The sequence below is a fragment of the Grammomys surdaster genome, unplaced genomic scaffold (assembly GCF_004785775.1).
Source record: "Grammomys surdaster isolate TR1022 unplaced genomic scaffold, NIH_TR_1.0 220, whole genome shotgun sequence".
NCBI lineage: Eukaryota > Metazoa > Chordata > Mammalia > Rodentia > Muridae > Grammomys > Grammomys surdaster.
In genome coordinates this window covers 16198025-16215456 of record NW_021604665.1, presented here as the reverse complement: position 1 = coordinate 16215456, position 17432 = coordinate 16198025, and the positions used below count along the sequence as shown (strand labels likewise).

General features: G+C 41.9%; 1 protein-coding gene across 13 annotated transcripts in view; it reads right to left on the bottom strand.

The window, feature by feature from the left end:
- Itpr1 (inositol 1,4,5-trisphosphate receptor type 1) overlaps positions 1–17432 on the bottom strand; it is a 325637-nt gene that overhangs the window by 156469 nt on the left and 151736 nt on the right. For 7 of the 13 annotated variants that reach the window (XM_028773069.1, XM_028773070.1, XM_028773072.1 and 4 more), the window contains 13 exons: positions 17197–17296; positions 15927–16087; positions 15449–15590; positions 12533–12691; positions 11628–11800; positions 10476–10595; positions 9102–9296; positions 6537–6788; positions 5909–6050; positions 5036–5216; positions 3857–4044; positions 1415–1553; positions 804–858 (listed from right to left, as the gene is read on the bottom strand). In XM_028773069.1, coding sequence (XP_028628902.1) covers positions 804–858; positions 1415–1553; positions 3857–4044; positions 5036–5216; positions 5909–6050; positions 6537–6788; positions 9102–9296; positions 10476–10595; positions 11628–11800; positions 12533–12691; positions 15449–15590; positions 15927–16087; positions 17197–17296 — 2007 coding nt within the window. The remainder of the gene's footprint in view (positions 1–803; positions 859–1414; positions 1554–3856; positions 4045–5035; positions 5217–5908; positions 6051–6536; positions 6789–9101; positions 9297–10475; positions 10596–11627; positions 11801–12532; positions 12692–15448; positions 15591–15926; positions 16088–17196; positions 17297–17432) is intronic. The other 6 variants (XM_028773071.1, XM_028773078.1, XM_028773080.1 and 3 more) reach the window with 1 other exon arrangement.

Genomic DNA, 17432 nt, shown 5'->3' with positions numbered 1-17432 from the left:
GTTGAAACCTCAGCTTTATGCGTAAGCCTTTATCAGCATCAGAAATATGAGTAAGACAGCCAGTGTGTGTCATTCCCAGTTACTATATCACAACAGTTGCATGCAAACCCAACAGTAACGAGAACCACTCAGCAGGGCTTCAGTCAGCCCAGACAGCTGTGAGAAATACTTGGTGTTCGAATTATGAAGACTTTTAGAGATGTGTGTTCTGAAGCAATGAACAGTCCAACCAAGTATGCTGGTTATAATCACTGTGCCCTTAGGATATTTACTGTAGATATGTGAGTTTATACTAATAATGTTTTATGTTAAACTAAGGTCTTCGATATTAGGAGGCATTTCCATTAGGAATGATTAAAGGATACATTGTGGGTTTTTGTTTGTTTGAACTTTTGCTGCTGTTGGTTTTCCTTGTTATTTATTTTTGCTGTTGTTTCATAGCTTGGCTATCAGTGGACAAAGTCAATGCCATTAGTAACCTCTATCTGGTTTGAACCCCCTTTCTCTACTCTATTGACCCACACCATATAAAAGTAACCTTGCAAATATATACATATTAGGACACCTTAAATCTTTTTTGTCTTAGACAGGACACACACACACACACACCCTAAATATTTTCTATCCTAGTCAGGAAATGTATACCACCTATGTTCTGTGGCTCAGTAATTCCAAACAGAGCAATTCAAGAACCTGAAGGCTGAATAGTTGTATGCTCAAGAAAAAGCCTTGTGAGAGTTACAGAAGGGCTTCCTTCCACACTCTAGAACTACCACACAATGAGACAATGAAAGCACACTTTCCTTCCTCCAAAGATGCCTTCTGCTTGTTCTTCAATGTGTTCAAAGTCAAGAGCTCCTGAAAGGTGAAAGTACATAAAGTTAGACACAATAAGGACTGAAAATCTGCCTCTGCTGGACTTAGCCTACTGTGCTTCAAAAGAAATGCTCATGCAACACTCAACCCTGCCCGTCATGACCTACAAAGCCATGGAGCCAGGCCGGCCCAGATGACTTCACACCTGTCATTTTTTTCTTGTTAAAGAAGAGTGATGGCCTCACTCCAAAAACACTTGTGCTGTCTGGGAATCACAACTACCAGTCTTTCCCTTAGTCTTCTCCAGTATCTATGGCTGAGTAGAACTTCAAATATGGAACAAAGTTGCTGGTGGAGAATATTGTTGGCATTGTGTTGGTTTTGAGTTGCTTTATCGGAAACTCCAACACAATAAACCTCAGGTTTCTTCAGTCCCTAAAGGTAGAACCCCAAGAAGCAATGTTTTTGTGTGTTTGTTTTCTCAATATACTCGTGAAGACTCAAAAGAGTCTTTACAATACTGCAATTTTCAATCTTTGAGCCCCAAGTGGCATTATATCCCACTCTATGGCTGAAATCCCATGCTGGCATCACTAACCTGGTACATTACTTGGCCCTTCTTGGCTGCTGTTTCCGGAGGATGTTTCCGATGACTGGGAATTGCTTTCATCAAACTCCCGCTTAAATATACACAGGAGGCAGGAGATCCTATAATCCAATCTCACATTCAAAATAAACTAAAGATTCAAGGAGAAATGGAAACACTTTGGTTACATTTACATACCATCTTGAACACTTTGCCAAGCCGCTGCACTCTGGCAGGGTCTGGTATCAGCTGCATCAATTACCTTAAGCACTGAGTCAAATATTTGTATTAGGTTTCAACAGCCATTTTTTAACAATAACAGCCTTCTAAGGGGCACATCCTGTCTGCCCATGACACCTTAGCTTCCGGTGTAGGCTTTGGCATCCTAAATTAAACACCCAGAATAATACATCACTCGTGCCTCCATTCTTTACAAAACAGGACTATATTTCAGCAAAGCCTGAAAGCCGACTCTGGGCCTAACCAGAGATGAAGATGGCTGCTTTGAATTAAAATGAACTGACAGAAATTTTGCTTTTACTTCCAAGAATTAGCTTCATTTATATTTCTGATTGTCTCCTCTGGTTAGGTATAGTCCCCTGGGATCTTGGTTTGTTAGCTTCCTATATTCCCTACCCCTCATTTCCTGCAGACACTTTCCAAAGGATTATTGCTAGAACCCAAAAGAAAAGTTAGCCAGCTGCATCATTTAGGCATCCTAGTGACATCCCTCCTTCCTCTCTCCTAGCTTCTGCTTGGCCCTCTGAGTAACCTTACCCAATTCCAGGCTGTCCCAGATTCCATGTGGAGACAGATGTTTGACCTGTCTCCAAACTCTTAGTCCACATTCCCAATAACTACTGCACATCCGGTTCAGTATCTTTCCAGAACCTCAAATTCAGTACTATGCAAAACCAACTATAATTGTTACTTCTAGGTGTCAGTTTAGATAGATTTAAAGGACACTCAGATGGCTGGCTAGGGCCTGGGAAGATATACAGAGAGGTGGGAAGATGTGGAATGAGCAGTTATTAGTGAGGAAGGCTGGCTTCCTTTTGTTTGAGTATTTTCTCAGTTGTAGGAATCTAGCAATTGGCATGGCAGATGGAAACGATCATGTTAGAGAAGACAGATTAATAATTCTAAGAGTGAGTCAAGTCCTTGTGTGTGGAGGGAAGAGTCAGCTGGAGACTCTTGGCCTCATTACATCTCTGAACTCCCAACAGCTTGTGATGCTCTCTTTCTGCTCACTCCATGCATGTAGCTTTCAACCCCAAAGATATTCCTCAGTAGAAAGACTCACATTAGCTATGTTATGGTAAGAGTAGACAAATGGTAGGCATGATCTATCGGCTGCCACTTAACTGGTTTAATCAAAAAAGAGGTAGCAATGTGTACTGACTGATTCAAGATGATTTACCATCTTCTTTTCCCTCTTAAAAACAGCTGTTCCCAAACTTGTCTCTACTTCAGACTCTTTGCATTTGCTAAATCCTAAGACTTCCAAGGTATGGCCATGGGGAGCTCTCACTGCATCTGTGGTGAGCAAATCACTTTACTACAGAGGTCTTTTCTCACAACATAGAAAAAAAAAAAAACCATTATCTTTGAGCCCTTCCTACAGTGTCCTCCAAATCAGCTGACCCTTCTTCTTTAAAAATAAGAATTAACTTTTATTATATATGTATGGGTCTTTTGTCTGCATGCTTATCTGTGTATTACTTGCTTTCCTGGTGCTCGTGGAGGCTTGAAGAAAGCCATCCAGCTTCCTGGAATTGTAGTCACAGATGGTTGTGAGCCAACATAATGGGTTCTGGGAATCGAACCCAGGTCTTCTGGAAAAGCATCCAAGTTCCTTTAACCATTCAGTCATCGTTCCCGTTCCCAGCTGACTCGTCTTTATGTTTTAACAACTAAGCATTGATTTTCAGATGATGTGTGCCTATGCTCCCTGTCAAAACGAAGCTTTTTAGGATCAGAACTTTAATGGATTTTGTTCCTTGCTGGCTCTCAAGTGCGAAAAGGGAGTTGGTGTGCAGTTAGTATCAACTAACATTCATGGGTGAGTAGGTGAGGGAATGAAAAGGGTAGAAAATAGAGGAGAAAAAGGAGGAAGAGGAGGGGGAGGAAGAAGAGAAACAAAAGGAGGAAGAAGGCTTTGTAATGCTAAGAGTCCTGGAGTAAACAGTGGGTGAACTCTAGGCAAAGGCTTGGCCAGAGAAAGAGTGAGCAGCTGTGGTGCAAAGCTAAAGTAACTGCTGCTGGGATGGCAGAAGAGACAAAGCAATGATGGGGAAGGGTAGGAGATGACAAGAAACAATTAAAAGGAACAATTCCGAAATGATACATAGGGGTGAGCTAACATTTTTGGTGGTTTTTTTCCCAGAATTTCTTGGGTCCCTAGGTCTTAGAGCAGAGAAGGGAGATATGAAACAGAGACCACATGCACCATACCTGGAGTATTTCGATGATCTTCAGCTTGGTGTCCATGACCATGATGTCCTCTTTCTCGGGCTCTGCCTGTTTCACATTTCCTTCAGGGGCAGCAGCCATGGGAGTCATGGGCAAAAAGCCTCCTCCCCGAAGCACCACCTGGGTCATAAGCTCCCCAACTCCATGGATAGACCTCATCACGTTACTGCCTAGAAAAGGCCAAGTCAGACCATGGTCATGACACCATTGGAGACAGCCTGGAAAATCTAATTAGGGGTATGGGTTTTCTTAAGGCAAACTATTTAACACATCCCTGTTCAGATACATTCTCTTGACCAAGGAACCCAGAAAGGTTAATAAGCACTGCAAATTTAAGCCTTCTGAGATTAGTAGGACACCACAGTTCTGACATCTGCAGTGGGGTATTGTTTCTTTACTAATTTTATCACCAAATTCGACTCGGCTGCAATGATGTGTGCTTGTGACTGTGCACAGAATAGGAATGCACGTAAGCAGGGCATACACACTGCTGCTTCTAACAAAAGCTGCTCGGCCTTGAACATGTTACATCACCTCTGAGTCTCAGGGTCCTCACATAAGAAAAGAACTCTATGACAGAACTCAATGGCATAGTGCACACAAAATGACATCATACACTACTAGACAAATAGGGAGAATCAAGTCAAATGCCTTTTCCATTCTAGCTATAGAAAACAAGCTAAGCATATGACACTTCATGGTTACTCTATGCCTATCCTGACCCCCTAAATACAGCATGAAAGGGACATATAAACAAGGATCTTATTCACAAGTGAAAAGGAATACCAAGATACAAGCTTGCACTTTAGTCCCTCATATAGGAGTATCATCCTCAAGTGTCTCAGAAGCATGGAGAACAGATGGCAGAGCATGGGCTTTGGAGGGTCAAATGGTCAAAGCACAAGGCAAGTTTCAGACTATTCAGTAAGACACATGGAAGGACTCAAGACAGATACAAAGGGAAGAGTAAATTGCTGAGAACGACCATGAATGACGGGCAATGGACTTAATGGAACTCTTCCAGACTTTACTTCTATTGGTATGCTCCCAAGGGTGAGAACAGACCAGGACAGGACAGGATGTCACATGATAAGGCATGGCATGAATGAGACAGCACAGGCTGGGAGGGCATCTGTCAGCACAGACACTTCAGATACTCACTCTTCAGCTTCTCCTCATCATTGTTACCTTTATTCTCTTCTCCTTTCGTCATCTTGCTAATGGGGAAGATAGTGGTCACGTGGACACAGTCTAAGATTGCCAAGAGGATCTTGGTTAATCGGAGAAGGTCAGAAAAGTTGTAGAAACCAAAGTATATGAGATTCCTGGCTAAGTTCACAACCTATTGCATTTAAAAAAAAAAAAGAAGAAATTAGTATTCAGTGACCTGTGTCTTCCTGTTCCACTTGATGCTCACTAGCTAATCAAGACAGATTGTGCCTTCTTTATGGTCAGAGAAGGCATATATCTGGATTTCTGTTTCTGATAAAATTTTATTGTTTCACAAGGAAGAAAACTAAGAAATGAAAGTGTACAAAACTACCCATCCACCTTGATGACCAGATCATAAAGCAATGGGCCTAATCAATTGGTATTCTGACTTCCCAAGAGTACACCAGATCATAGCCAGTAGGAACACAGATAAGGGCACTTTGAGTCTCCAAAATATCGTGCATAAAGAGTGATGGTGGTCTTGAAAATTATTTAATGCAAAAGAAACAAAAATTTATGTTCCTTAGATGATGATACTATGACCCATCAAACATGGACTTTCTCTCCTAACACTTTCAACAAAAAAGTGCAGAGGCTCTGTGTCACTCTCCCACTTTGCATAATTCACCTTCTGCGTTTCTATGAGGCTAAGTGACTGGTAACTCTTCTATTTTGTTGAAACAAATTTGACCCAAATTCCTTTTGTGTTTCAAAATGAGAGCACTGTTATACAATTGCCAAGGATTAAAATACTTTCTACTTACTCCACAGAAAAATGACCACTGATCACAAAATTTCAGAGAGCACTTCACCATGCCTTACCTCAAATGTGAGCTTATTTTTCTCCTTATCAGAGAAGGGGAATCTTTGACAAACCACATCTCTTAGGTACTCTTCCACAAACTCCATTGTCTGTGCAAACCGCTCTTTAATTTCATCTTTGGATGCTCCACTGCTGTCATAGCTGAGAGGAAGAGACAAAGGGATGGGAGAGAGAGAAGGGCCATCCAGGCCCTTTTAGGCTGCTTAGCCTTCAAAGGCAGCATCCCCTAACCTGGACCAGACTTCTGTTTACTTCCTTAGCATGTATGCTTACAAACATACCTCATTATGTTTACTGCCTGTCTTTCGCCAGTATAGTAGAGGTAGTTTTCTAGATTCTTCACTAATATTCCCCAGTCTTGTGACATAGTACAAATTTAGATATTTGCAAAGGAAAAGAGATAAACAAGAGATAGCAAAATATACATTGGGACCCTATTTTCTTGAGGAATTACACAATATTTGCTAGCTACACAATTCTATTTAAATACTGAAGGAAAAAAAACCTTCTTTCTATTATGATTTCACTACATCACCTATATGGCTTCTCTGCTGCTGCACAGAAATTTAGAATCATGGAGTTTTGAAGTGACATAAGATCTCTTTAGTGAGCTGGACCCAAACTTACTCATCAATGGCGATCTCAGAGGGAATTTCTGACCACAGACGGGCATATTTCACAGGGGTCACCTGCTCCTGGGGATCTCGGTCCACATGCATGTGAAGCATGAGGCGGCAAAAGGATGCCCTGAGGTCGTAGGGGAGGTTCTCATCAGACATGCATCGGAGAATGAGATCAACATCCAGCTGCCCGGATATTTCATTGATGGCCAGGTACTGGCGGTCGAGACACATCCTTGCAAAGAGGTTCAGCTGATACCTGAGGAAAATCAACAGAAGGCTCATGCTCAAAAAATCATTTACTCATTCATGTTTTATAGGTGTGACATATGGCTATCAAACTTATATACCAACATCCCTAAATGATTGTTGTACACATGATTTTGGATTCTGAACTAAGATGATGGAAGAAAAGTTCATAGTATATCAGAGTAAGGGTCAACATCACTAGTCACACATCTGTCTAGCTATGTTAAAGCAATCATGTCACATGATTACATTTGCCATCTTTATCTCATAAAGTAGAGAAAAATGACAAAGCCTGAAATGATTATCTCTCTGCTCCCCACTTTCTCTCTGCACCTCTTGCATTTCATACAGTACAGCAAAAACCATGCAGGAAATGTCAAACATACAAATATACATACTCATATAAAGTGCAATTAAAATTCTACAATATCTTTAGCATCATATATCATGAAAGTTACTACTGGTAAAAACATAGGTTGAATCATTCAATGTAGTACTGCTTATTAAAGTTAAAAATATGAGTTTCCATCAATCCATCTCTTCACAAGGAGAGGACACTCGTGTGTATACAAAATTAAGTGAGGATGTGCCCTCACATGAAGAATTCAACTGTGGCATATGAAGGAATGCCAAATGCCAACAGAAAGTGACATATTAGCACACAGCAGTCAAAATTATAGAAACAGTCTACCCTTATTGACACTGAGGTTATATTTTCATATGTATTTCAGAAACAATACTAAAGAGAGCTTTAGAATGGTATCTGCTGTAAGGCATCATCTGCATAAAATCTGAGCAATAGAAAACATATACACATATACACAGGAAATATAGTGTAAACACAACAAGGAGGAGCTGCAGAGATGAATCGCAGTTAAAAGCACTTGTTGGTCCTGCAGAGGACTTAGGTTCAGTGCCCAGCTTCTACATGGTGGCTCACAACCATCCATAACTTCAGTTCCAAGAGATCCAATGCCCTCTTCTGATTTACACAGCAGTTAGCACACACGTGGTAGTGCATGAACATACATGTATGAAATGCATGAAATGAAATAAAGTCTAAAAAAATTAACATCCAATAATAAAAAAGACTACTATGTGTATAAATAGAAGAGTAAGAATATAGGAGTCAGAAAAGGTATTTTAACTGCTAAGTTTCGTTTATCTTGTTAGGCAATATCAGAAGTACTAAGTTTTCTTCCTTTTCCCTTCCTTTCCTTTTCTTCTTCCTGCTTCACTTGGTAAGGCTATGTAGCCTTGGAGCTGGGACCAAGACTAGGAACTAAGGAGGTCAAGAGAGTGGACAGTGGTGACATACAGTCATGTACACAAGCAAACAGGTGAACATCCAGGAATGACAGCAGCTACAGGGGGAAAGCCAGAGTGTATCTGTGGTTTTAGGACAGAACTGAAAGCATACACTGAGCATCTCAGCTTCGGAAACACACCAGACCAACATTTTGGGTACTAGTTTGCGTAAACTTTATCAGCTGAGTTTTGTTAATCTGAAAATCTAAAATGCTTCAAAATCTGAACCCTTTTGAACATCATGCTTGGGGTTTCAACAGTTCTGTATTTCCATTTTAGAATTTTTAGACTAGGGCTACATGGCTTGTATTAGTGCAAACCACTGCTTTTTACCATAGATTTGCATATATGAACACAGATAAATAGATTACGAAAATATAGGTGTGTGTACACATATGGAGAGATATTTTCTGTTTCTATAAATATTCTGGAAGACTGGCACTATTATCCCTATTTTAGAGAATACAAAGCCAAATTCAGCCAAAGCAAAAAGGCTAGTTAAGTAGAGATCAGGATTTGACCAGAGGCAGTATGACCCCACAGCCTGCCTGCTGCTGACTACACTATATACAGGCTGTGCTTTTCATGGATCAAGTGTAACAGAGGCTGATCATGCTCTTGTCCTTTCTATGACATGAACACACAGAGACAACCATAGACTATGAGTCCATGGCATCTTCAACTTAATCTTCACGAAGCACACATCTGACTTTCTGTTGGACAACCTTACTGCAAGACACCGCAGTATTACTTAGAGAAGTGGTTCTCAACCTTCCTAATGCTCCAACCCTTTAATGGTGATCCCCAACCATAAAATTATTTTTGTTGCTACTTTATAACTTTGCTACTGTTGTGAATTACAGTGTGTGTTCCGATGGTCTAAGGTGACCCCAAGGAAAGGGTTCTTTGACCCCCACAGGTTGAGAACTACTGCCTTAGAGTGACCAACAAGAAAACCATTATGTGCCACTGCTGTGAGGCCTCTTAGCCCTAGGCCAGCATGCCTCCCACTCACCTGTAGTAGCTGAGGATGTCCCTGTCTTCCTTCTGCCCCTCTTTAGCATCTTGCGCCAATTCCCTAACACTCTTACTGCGGATCTCTTTGTTGCTGTCCCTCCAGAACAGCCACACCTCTTCCTCATCTTCCCCAGCTTCAAGGGCATTCTCTCCGGTAGAAACGCCTTCAAACTCAAAACGAGAAAGAACCAACCTGTGAAAAAAAGAATAGGAGACAGAGTTTTTATAAAATCCTTTGAAGTCTTGCTTCCCTTCCAGCCCAGAGACACACACACAATGCCACTTTACTCTTTCCTTCTCCCGGTGGCAGAGCCACAAACAATTTGTGTGGTCTTCATGTGCTTTAACTTGGGAATTCGCAACTAGCACAGTTTTTTGTCTCCATAGACATTTGGCAATATCTGTAACATTTTGGTTGTCACAATGCCAGGAGATGCTACTAGGTTTGCGCAGCCACAATCTAGGGAAACTTTTGCTAAATATTCTAGCGATAGGACATTTTCTGCCATGAAGAAGTCATCTAGCCCCAAATGTCAGAGTGCCAAAGTTGAGCCACTTTGCATTAACAGGAGTACACAAATTAAGTAACGACAAAGAAAAAAACTGTATCACTAGATTATACCTTAACTCTTTTTCATACAGCCTATACTGCTTCAGTGTAGTCACCAGAGAAAATGCTCCTTTACTACAAGTAAATAACTACTATTACCAAAAGAGTAATAACAGTAATTATGATTATTATCCACGATAACTATAATATAGTATTTATATATAATAATTATAATATAATATATAATAAGCACTACTTAAACAGTTTCCTATATTTTTAATTCTTGTGTGCTACAATGGATATGTAGACATCGGTGGACAACTTGTGGGAATCGGTTCTCTCCTCTCACCACGCATTTCCAGGGCACTGACCTAGGCTCTCGGGCTCAGCAACAGATGCCTCCGCTCTCTGAGCCACCTCACCAGCCCATCACACTTTTGAACAATGATAATTTACAACTCCTCCCAATACTGAATTAATATTAGCACTGAGTTATTTGTTAGCATCTTTTACGTTTTTAATGAATGATAGAAGTTCATGGTTCATCAACTCTTTAAACTGTGTGTCAAATGCTCCCTGGTGGATTTACAGTTTTAGAGTATATGGAGCAAGTGACCTTCTCTACAGAAGGTCACATCAAAAGCAAGCTAAATGCAAGCTCAATAGTTCTTTTAAGCAAGGCCTGTGAAACACAACTGAAATGCTACCAAAACCAGAAGCTCTGATGAGAAGGAGGAGCTAGGTTTATTCCCCATGAGCATATACAGCCATTTCATATCAAGTGTAGCTTATGGTTAGTGGATGTCTCTAGATGGTACTTACTTGGTCTCAATCAGGATGTCAGCATTGGTGGGATTAAGCACAGCTTTACAGATGAGCTCCTGGGTCACAGGGATTGACTTGTTCATGGATACACAGAGGTCAGAGAGATAATCTAAGAACCTAGCCAGAAAGAAAGAAAGCAGGATGTTGTACACATACCAAGCAGGGGGAGCTTGACTCTTCCTCATAGAGACAAGCCCTACATTGCCTTCTGAAGAGAACTTACGCACAGTACAGATTATGATGGCAGTGGCCACAAGAAGGTCAGATATGGTAGATGAAAAGAAAATGGAAAAGGAAAATATAATCAAGCAGCAGAAGAAAAATAACTGAGGCTAATGAAAAAGTGGTAAGACCGCCCAGAGGAGGAGCAGGACAGGAAGTTCTCATCAGAAAGAGACAGGGAAAGCACTGGGACCAGAAGCCCCGCCTGTTGATGTCTGAAGCTGCCTGTGACACACTCATTGTACACTGCTATGGATGATCACTTGGAGACATTCTGTCACCTGGCTTATGCCAGTTTCCATGTCTATCAGGAAAGACATAGTATATGCTTTCTAAGGGTTTTCCCGAGGACTAAATGGGAAGCTTCACAAAGACTGTTCATAGCAGCCCTGACAATTGATGACACCGTACTGTGAACTGCTTCCCATGTCACCTGAAATCTCAGGGAGATGAAAGTGGATGTGATAAGGAAGGGCCAAAGGGAGTGGTTCAGATCTATGGTATGGGAGGGTGGGGAGAATGCCCTCAGATACAGGAAAGCATCCAGGAGACAACTGAACATAACAAAGGACATGGTGACAATATGGGCAGGAGTTCTGAGAGCCACAGGCCTAAGCAATGAGTGAGCAAAAACAAATGTCCTTTACCATGTGTCATGTCACTGACAGATCACAGGTATTCACCCTTGCTCATTTAGCAAATGAGGGAATTAAAGTTGGGCAGAAAGGAGAGGTAAGCACTGGTAAACAGTGAAGTTGGGGCTACAGCAAGGAGTCCAGTACTGCATCCCTGCCTCTACACATCACAGGGCCACTGGAAAGTGACTGCTGCCAGTTTCTAGGACAGCAAGCCTAATACACAACATGAGGGACAGTCCCACATTTAGATGCACAGAGGTATCCTCTTGAGGCTCCTCTGCTGCCTCACCTGGGCTCCCTGTTCTTTCGCACCAGGCTGACAAATGTGTCAATCTCAGCCGCGGTGATGTGCTTTTCCAGGAGCTTCCGGTTGTTGTGGAGCAGGGCAGTGATGGTATCTTCCGCCAGCACATCATAGCCGATCTGCTTCTGCATGAAGCCAAACTGCTTGGCTATGTACTCCTTTTAGGGAAAGAAACACAAAGCAACAGGAGAAATGAAAAGACAGTGCGATAAAGTTAAACATTAGAAAAACTAGCCGCAGGGCCTGAGACCTGAGGCTCAATAGGAAAAGGGCCCTGGGCATCTTCAGCCTTCTACCTCAGGGCAACGGGGGCTCAGATCCTCGAGCCTCTACTTTACCAAACCCACCACACAATGTCAGCAAGGAAAGCCTTATAATCTACATGTACTTTCAATGTACAACATCAGTTTTAATCTACTAATTTATTTTTAAAATAGGGTTGGAAGCAGCATAATTCCAGGTTCAGTGAGAGACCCTATCTCAGAGGAACAAGCATACATCACAAATACATTCACATACACTACACACACGTATCCCATATACATATACTGTACATGTAAACATCAATCTCAAAAACAGAAATTTCACTGAAATGTGTTCACAAGAGGGAATTCTCAGTAGCTTTTATATTTCTTATATTTTAAAACTGACATCTGAAAAACTCCATGTATTTACAAGGTATTGTGTGATGCTTCTCCCGTATCCTTCTCAAGGATTCTGTGTTACATGTTCTTGCCAACCATCTCTTTCCTTTTGACAGGCAAATTTAACAATGGACTATTCTCTATCCATTAAATGCAAAGGTACATTAAAAGGTAAAACTCAGGAGTAAGGCACATAAACTTCAGGGAGGAAACCAACAATCACTCCCTGTTCATCTTAATCCCCACCTGGTTCTTCCTGTAGTCTTGCTGTGAGTGTCGAAGGACCCTGTAGCATAGTCGGCAAATATGTCTGAAAGGTGCATGGCGCTGGTCCCCTAGCTCCTCCAGACGAAGCATCGGGCCATCCCCACAGTCTGTGAAGGGGGCCTGCAACAGCTTGAAGATCTGTTTGTAAAAAAAGAGTGGGCAGCCATCACTGTGTGTTTTAAACTCTAACTTTCTTTCCAGGAAGGATCACTACTATAGAGACAGCAGGATTATATGAAATGGTTTCTCTATCCAAACACGTCAAGAAACTGACACCTGAATCTGTCGATCAGCTGGACTGGACGCCCACTCATTTATAGGTTCCCATACACAGGACAGAGCCTTGTTTAGCAGTGTGCAGGGAAGGATTTAGGTTGAAACCACACACCTTTATGACTTCTGCCAGGGACAGAATCAAAACAGATTAGCACTGATCCAGGCACTAAAACTGAAGTTGTGAGGACTTGTTAGGCCAGGTGTCATACATGTCCATAGTTCAACTTTTGAACTCAGCTGTCTTTGCGTGCACACACAGGTATAGGTTGACCTCAAACACTGAGCTGGCCTGAAACTCCTGGGAGGAGATTCAGTAGGTATTGTAATAGTTTGGGAACTAACCCTTTTCCTGTAATGCAGTGTGATCTTGGCCACACCAACCATAGGTCTTCACAAACAGGATGCAATTAGCCAGTCTGCTTGTGGGTTAAGCTATAAAAACAGCTATCATCCCGTAAAAATTGACAGTGCTCTCAGAGGGCTGCTGGATTTGATGCCTCCTGGACTAAAATCCTAGTAAGACCAAAATTAATGTAATTCTTTGCTATCAACCAGATTAACTGGATCTCAGGAACACTGGGTAACAGTGTAGATCATGTCCAAAGTAAACATGTTCTCGCCATGGGAGAACACAAAGCATGGTATCTAACTTAAGTTTTCTAAGGATTAAATCAGATAGCAGTTATAAACATCAGAAGTACATCTCCATATGTAAGCAACCAACATTGTTTCAACCCCTCAAGGGATGGCTATTATGGAAATGAACTAACACATTCTACTCTGGCTTTCACAACATCTGGGTGTAATTCATTCTTGGACTTCAAACCTTGTTGAAATATAAATTTCACCTATCACAACCTAACAGGAAGAAGGATTTCCACATGCCAAATTTTCATGGAGAACCATGGGGCTTTGGAACTCATCTCTCTTTTCATTTCGGTCACTAGGGTTCCAAGGAATAACTAAGTAAGTCTCCCACAGCTTTAGAGAAGTACAAGGCGTGCACTCAGAGTGCATCCTTCACCTTGACTTGCCATGCCTCTCCCTCTAATCTGTCCACTTACTGAAGTTAATACTGTCCATACTCAGAATCTTAAAGGCCTCTAAAAGTTCACAGTAAAACCCTGGTTCTTGATGCAGCAGTGTTGAGACGTGAGTCTTAGCCACTAGTAGATTCAAAGCTGAATGTGTTTCATAGGAGAGGCATGGTGACAGGAACAAGCTTCTCTCTGCTCCCTCCACACAGGGGTTAGCAGACCACATGTCTCCCACTGTCATGTACCAGAGGCCAAGACTAACAGGGCTAGTGACCACGGACAGAAACTCTGGCAACTGGAAGATGCAATAGACCTATTCTCTTATTCAAGAAATAAGATTATTTTTTGCCAGCTGTGTTGTCATAGTGATAAAAAGCTGACTCCTATAAGCCAAGTGTCATCTAGATACTTCCTGTAAACGCACACTCCTTGTTGATGGAAATATCTAGAAGTGATCACTAAAGCTGTCCCTAATAACTAATATAGGCCTTCTGAGTTTGTCAAATACTGCAAATTCCCTAAACATCTGAAGAAACCATAAGGAAATATGGCACATTATATTACTTTTGAAGATGGTAAAGGTGCCACCTGAACATTCCCTAGGGCACCTAACAGGTGAGCGCTTACTTCGCTCATGTTCAGCAAGTACGATATCTGTCAACTGGACAGAGGCATTGTGCCATGAGAAGGCAAAGAGAGCCTTACATAGCTGAAAAGGCTGCAAGCTACATAATGCCACCTATATGGCAGTCCAAACAAGGCAGAACACAGAGAAGAAGAGTGGGTGTAAGGCCTGGTCAAGAACGACGAATGAGAGAGTGAAGCAGAAAATCTGGGGGCAGCAAAAATACTCTGTGGATTTTTCAGGCAATGATATTGTGGTAGTGAACATATGCCATTATATATCTGTCAAAAACAAATCATGTACACCTGCATAAACTAGGGACCTTGAGTAATAGTGATGTATCTATTTATGGTCACTCCTGCAAGAAATGCTCTATTCTGCTGCAGGATGTTGACCCTGGGGCAGAGGAAACAGAGGAAATTCTCCTGCCACTTACATTTGCTATATACTTAAAATTATTCTAAGAGCTCAGTTCTTTTTTTTTCTGTTTGTTATTCTTTTTTTATTGAATATTTTATTTACATTTCATATGTTGTCCCCTTACCCCATCCCCCACCCACCCGGGAACCCCCCATCCCCTTACCCCTCCTCCTTCTTCTCTGTGGATGTAACCCCCACCTACCCCCCAACTCCCACTTCCCCACCCTCAAAATTCCCACCCCCTGGGGCGTCCAGCCTTCATGAAGTCAAGGATCTCATCTTTCACCTATGCCCGGCAGGGCCCTCCACTCTTACGTATTCAGCTGAAGCCCTGGATCCCTCCCTAAGTGCTCCCAGGCTGGGGGTTAGGACCCTGGGAGCTGTGGTTGGTTGGTATTGTTGAAGAGCTCAGTTCTTAAAGACAAAAACCCATACTATAAGTCTTCAGGATGAGAATCATCCATGTCTCTTTGTATGAGCAGGGATCCCACAGGCATCTCACAGAGCCCACCCCAAAGCATATCAAGGCTCACTGACCTGCTTGAGAATATTCTGTTCTCTCATCAGCTTCTGCCGCTCTCGGTTGGGCTTAGAGAAAACTACTTCAAGCACGTCTTGGCCAGAGTTAGTTCCACCCGTGACAAAGTAAACCAAATCTTCCAGCAGCTTCGTGACAGACCTTAAGAGACAGAGCTTGCTAAAGACAGGGTCCAAACTTCTATAGGCTAAAAGCCTTGCCTAGAAAGGTCCAGGCTTTAAGAACAAGGTAAACAGAAGAGAACTCAGCTTTCCAGCAGCCTTGAAATCACAGCTGAAGCTAACTGAGCTGCATAATACAACTAAAACAAAACAAAACACATGTGGAAATAAAAGTGCCCATTTCTGGAAATCAGAAATTGAACCCACCCATGAAAACTTAGACCTGACCCTCTCACATGCTCCTGCTCCCCAAGGGCTTTTCCAAGTCTAGCCACCAGTGAGGACTCCTGTGTCAGCACAGGTAGGGGATCCTCACCTTCTCTCATTCTGGGTGATGGTGCCCTTTTCCAACTTCCCAGCGATGGAGCCCAGCACCTTGCTGGCATCATTGGCAAAGTCCAGGTCCCGAACCTCAGCAGGAGAAACAGGAACTATGGCGAATGCTTCCTTGTCCTCCTTCAGGGGAGAGGTACCAATCTAAAAGGCAAGGGAGTTATAGGATAATCTTGATTGGGAAAGGAAGATCTTAATCAAACACTTTGTTTACAGGATATTGGGCAATCCAAGGAACTTGGAAGCTCTCTTTGCATTAATACCAAGTAGACATAGGACACTTCTGGAAGAATGTTCTCCAAATAGAAAATTAGTTGGGGGAGGGGACTGGTGAGGTAGCAAAAGCCGGTATGTTTTTTTTTTTTACATCTACATTGTGTATATACCTTGTGCATGGTACTACTGTGTTATATAGAGCTATTTTCATGAGAGTGCACACTGTATGGTAAGATATCTGCATTGTGTATATCCCTTGAGCATGGTACTACTGTGTTACGTAGAGCTATCTATGAGAGTATACACTATATGGTGAGAAAAGAAAAGAGGAGAAGGAAATATGTTGGTGAATACAGGCAACAGGAGCAACTGTAATCTTATAATCTCCTTGATCAAAGAGAGGATGGAAGGTTCTGATAATTAAGTAATGTTTCATTAAGAGAGAAGCTATAAATATGGAAAATGTCTGACTTGACAGAACAGAGGAACTGTACCAGTCTTTTAATTTTTCTATGAACCTGAGAACATCCAAAGGAGAAAATAAAATTCTAAAATGAAAACTCCTGGGTGCATTCATGCCATATAAGCTTAGTGACTGGTGGAGAAAAGGAGTCAGTAAACAATGATGGGAAAACCTCTTTCAGAGACTATGTATATGTATATTATATGTATATTCCTCACATAGGCTGAGGGAAAAAATACTAATGATGCAGGTGGAATCAACAAGATACCAACGTATCTCAGACACAAGCAAACATTCCCATAGCCAAAGTCATGTTACACATGAAATGCAGAGAATTGCTCAACGCCTATAGAATGAAATAAAAGGTCTGGTTATTGTCAAAGCTTGCTTCGCCCAGATCCCTGGGAATATTTTTTTTTTTTAAATCACTTCAAGTTTGGTCATGACTATACTCTGATCAAAGCTATAAGAACTGTGGCAACAGGGCAACACTCTCAAGTTCCATTTCTCCCTCCCTGTTGTCGAGGAGCCCTTTTATCAGAGACTAAGGGGGACAGCCAGATTCTGGACTTACTTTCAGCATCACAGGTTTCTCCTCTTCCTTGTCAATGGGGATGTTTGTGCTATGAACCCAGGTGTTTGTACACAGGTGTCTGAGACGGACATAGGAGTTCCTAAAGGGAAGCAAGGAAAATGATCAGACACAGGGACATCTTGGGTTACTCTACAGCCATTGGTTAGAACATCTCCTGTCCAAAGGGAATGGGCTACCAAAATAGTTCTCTATTAGACACAAGGCAGAATACACTT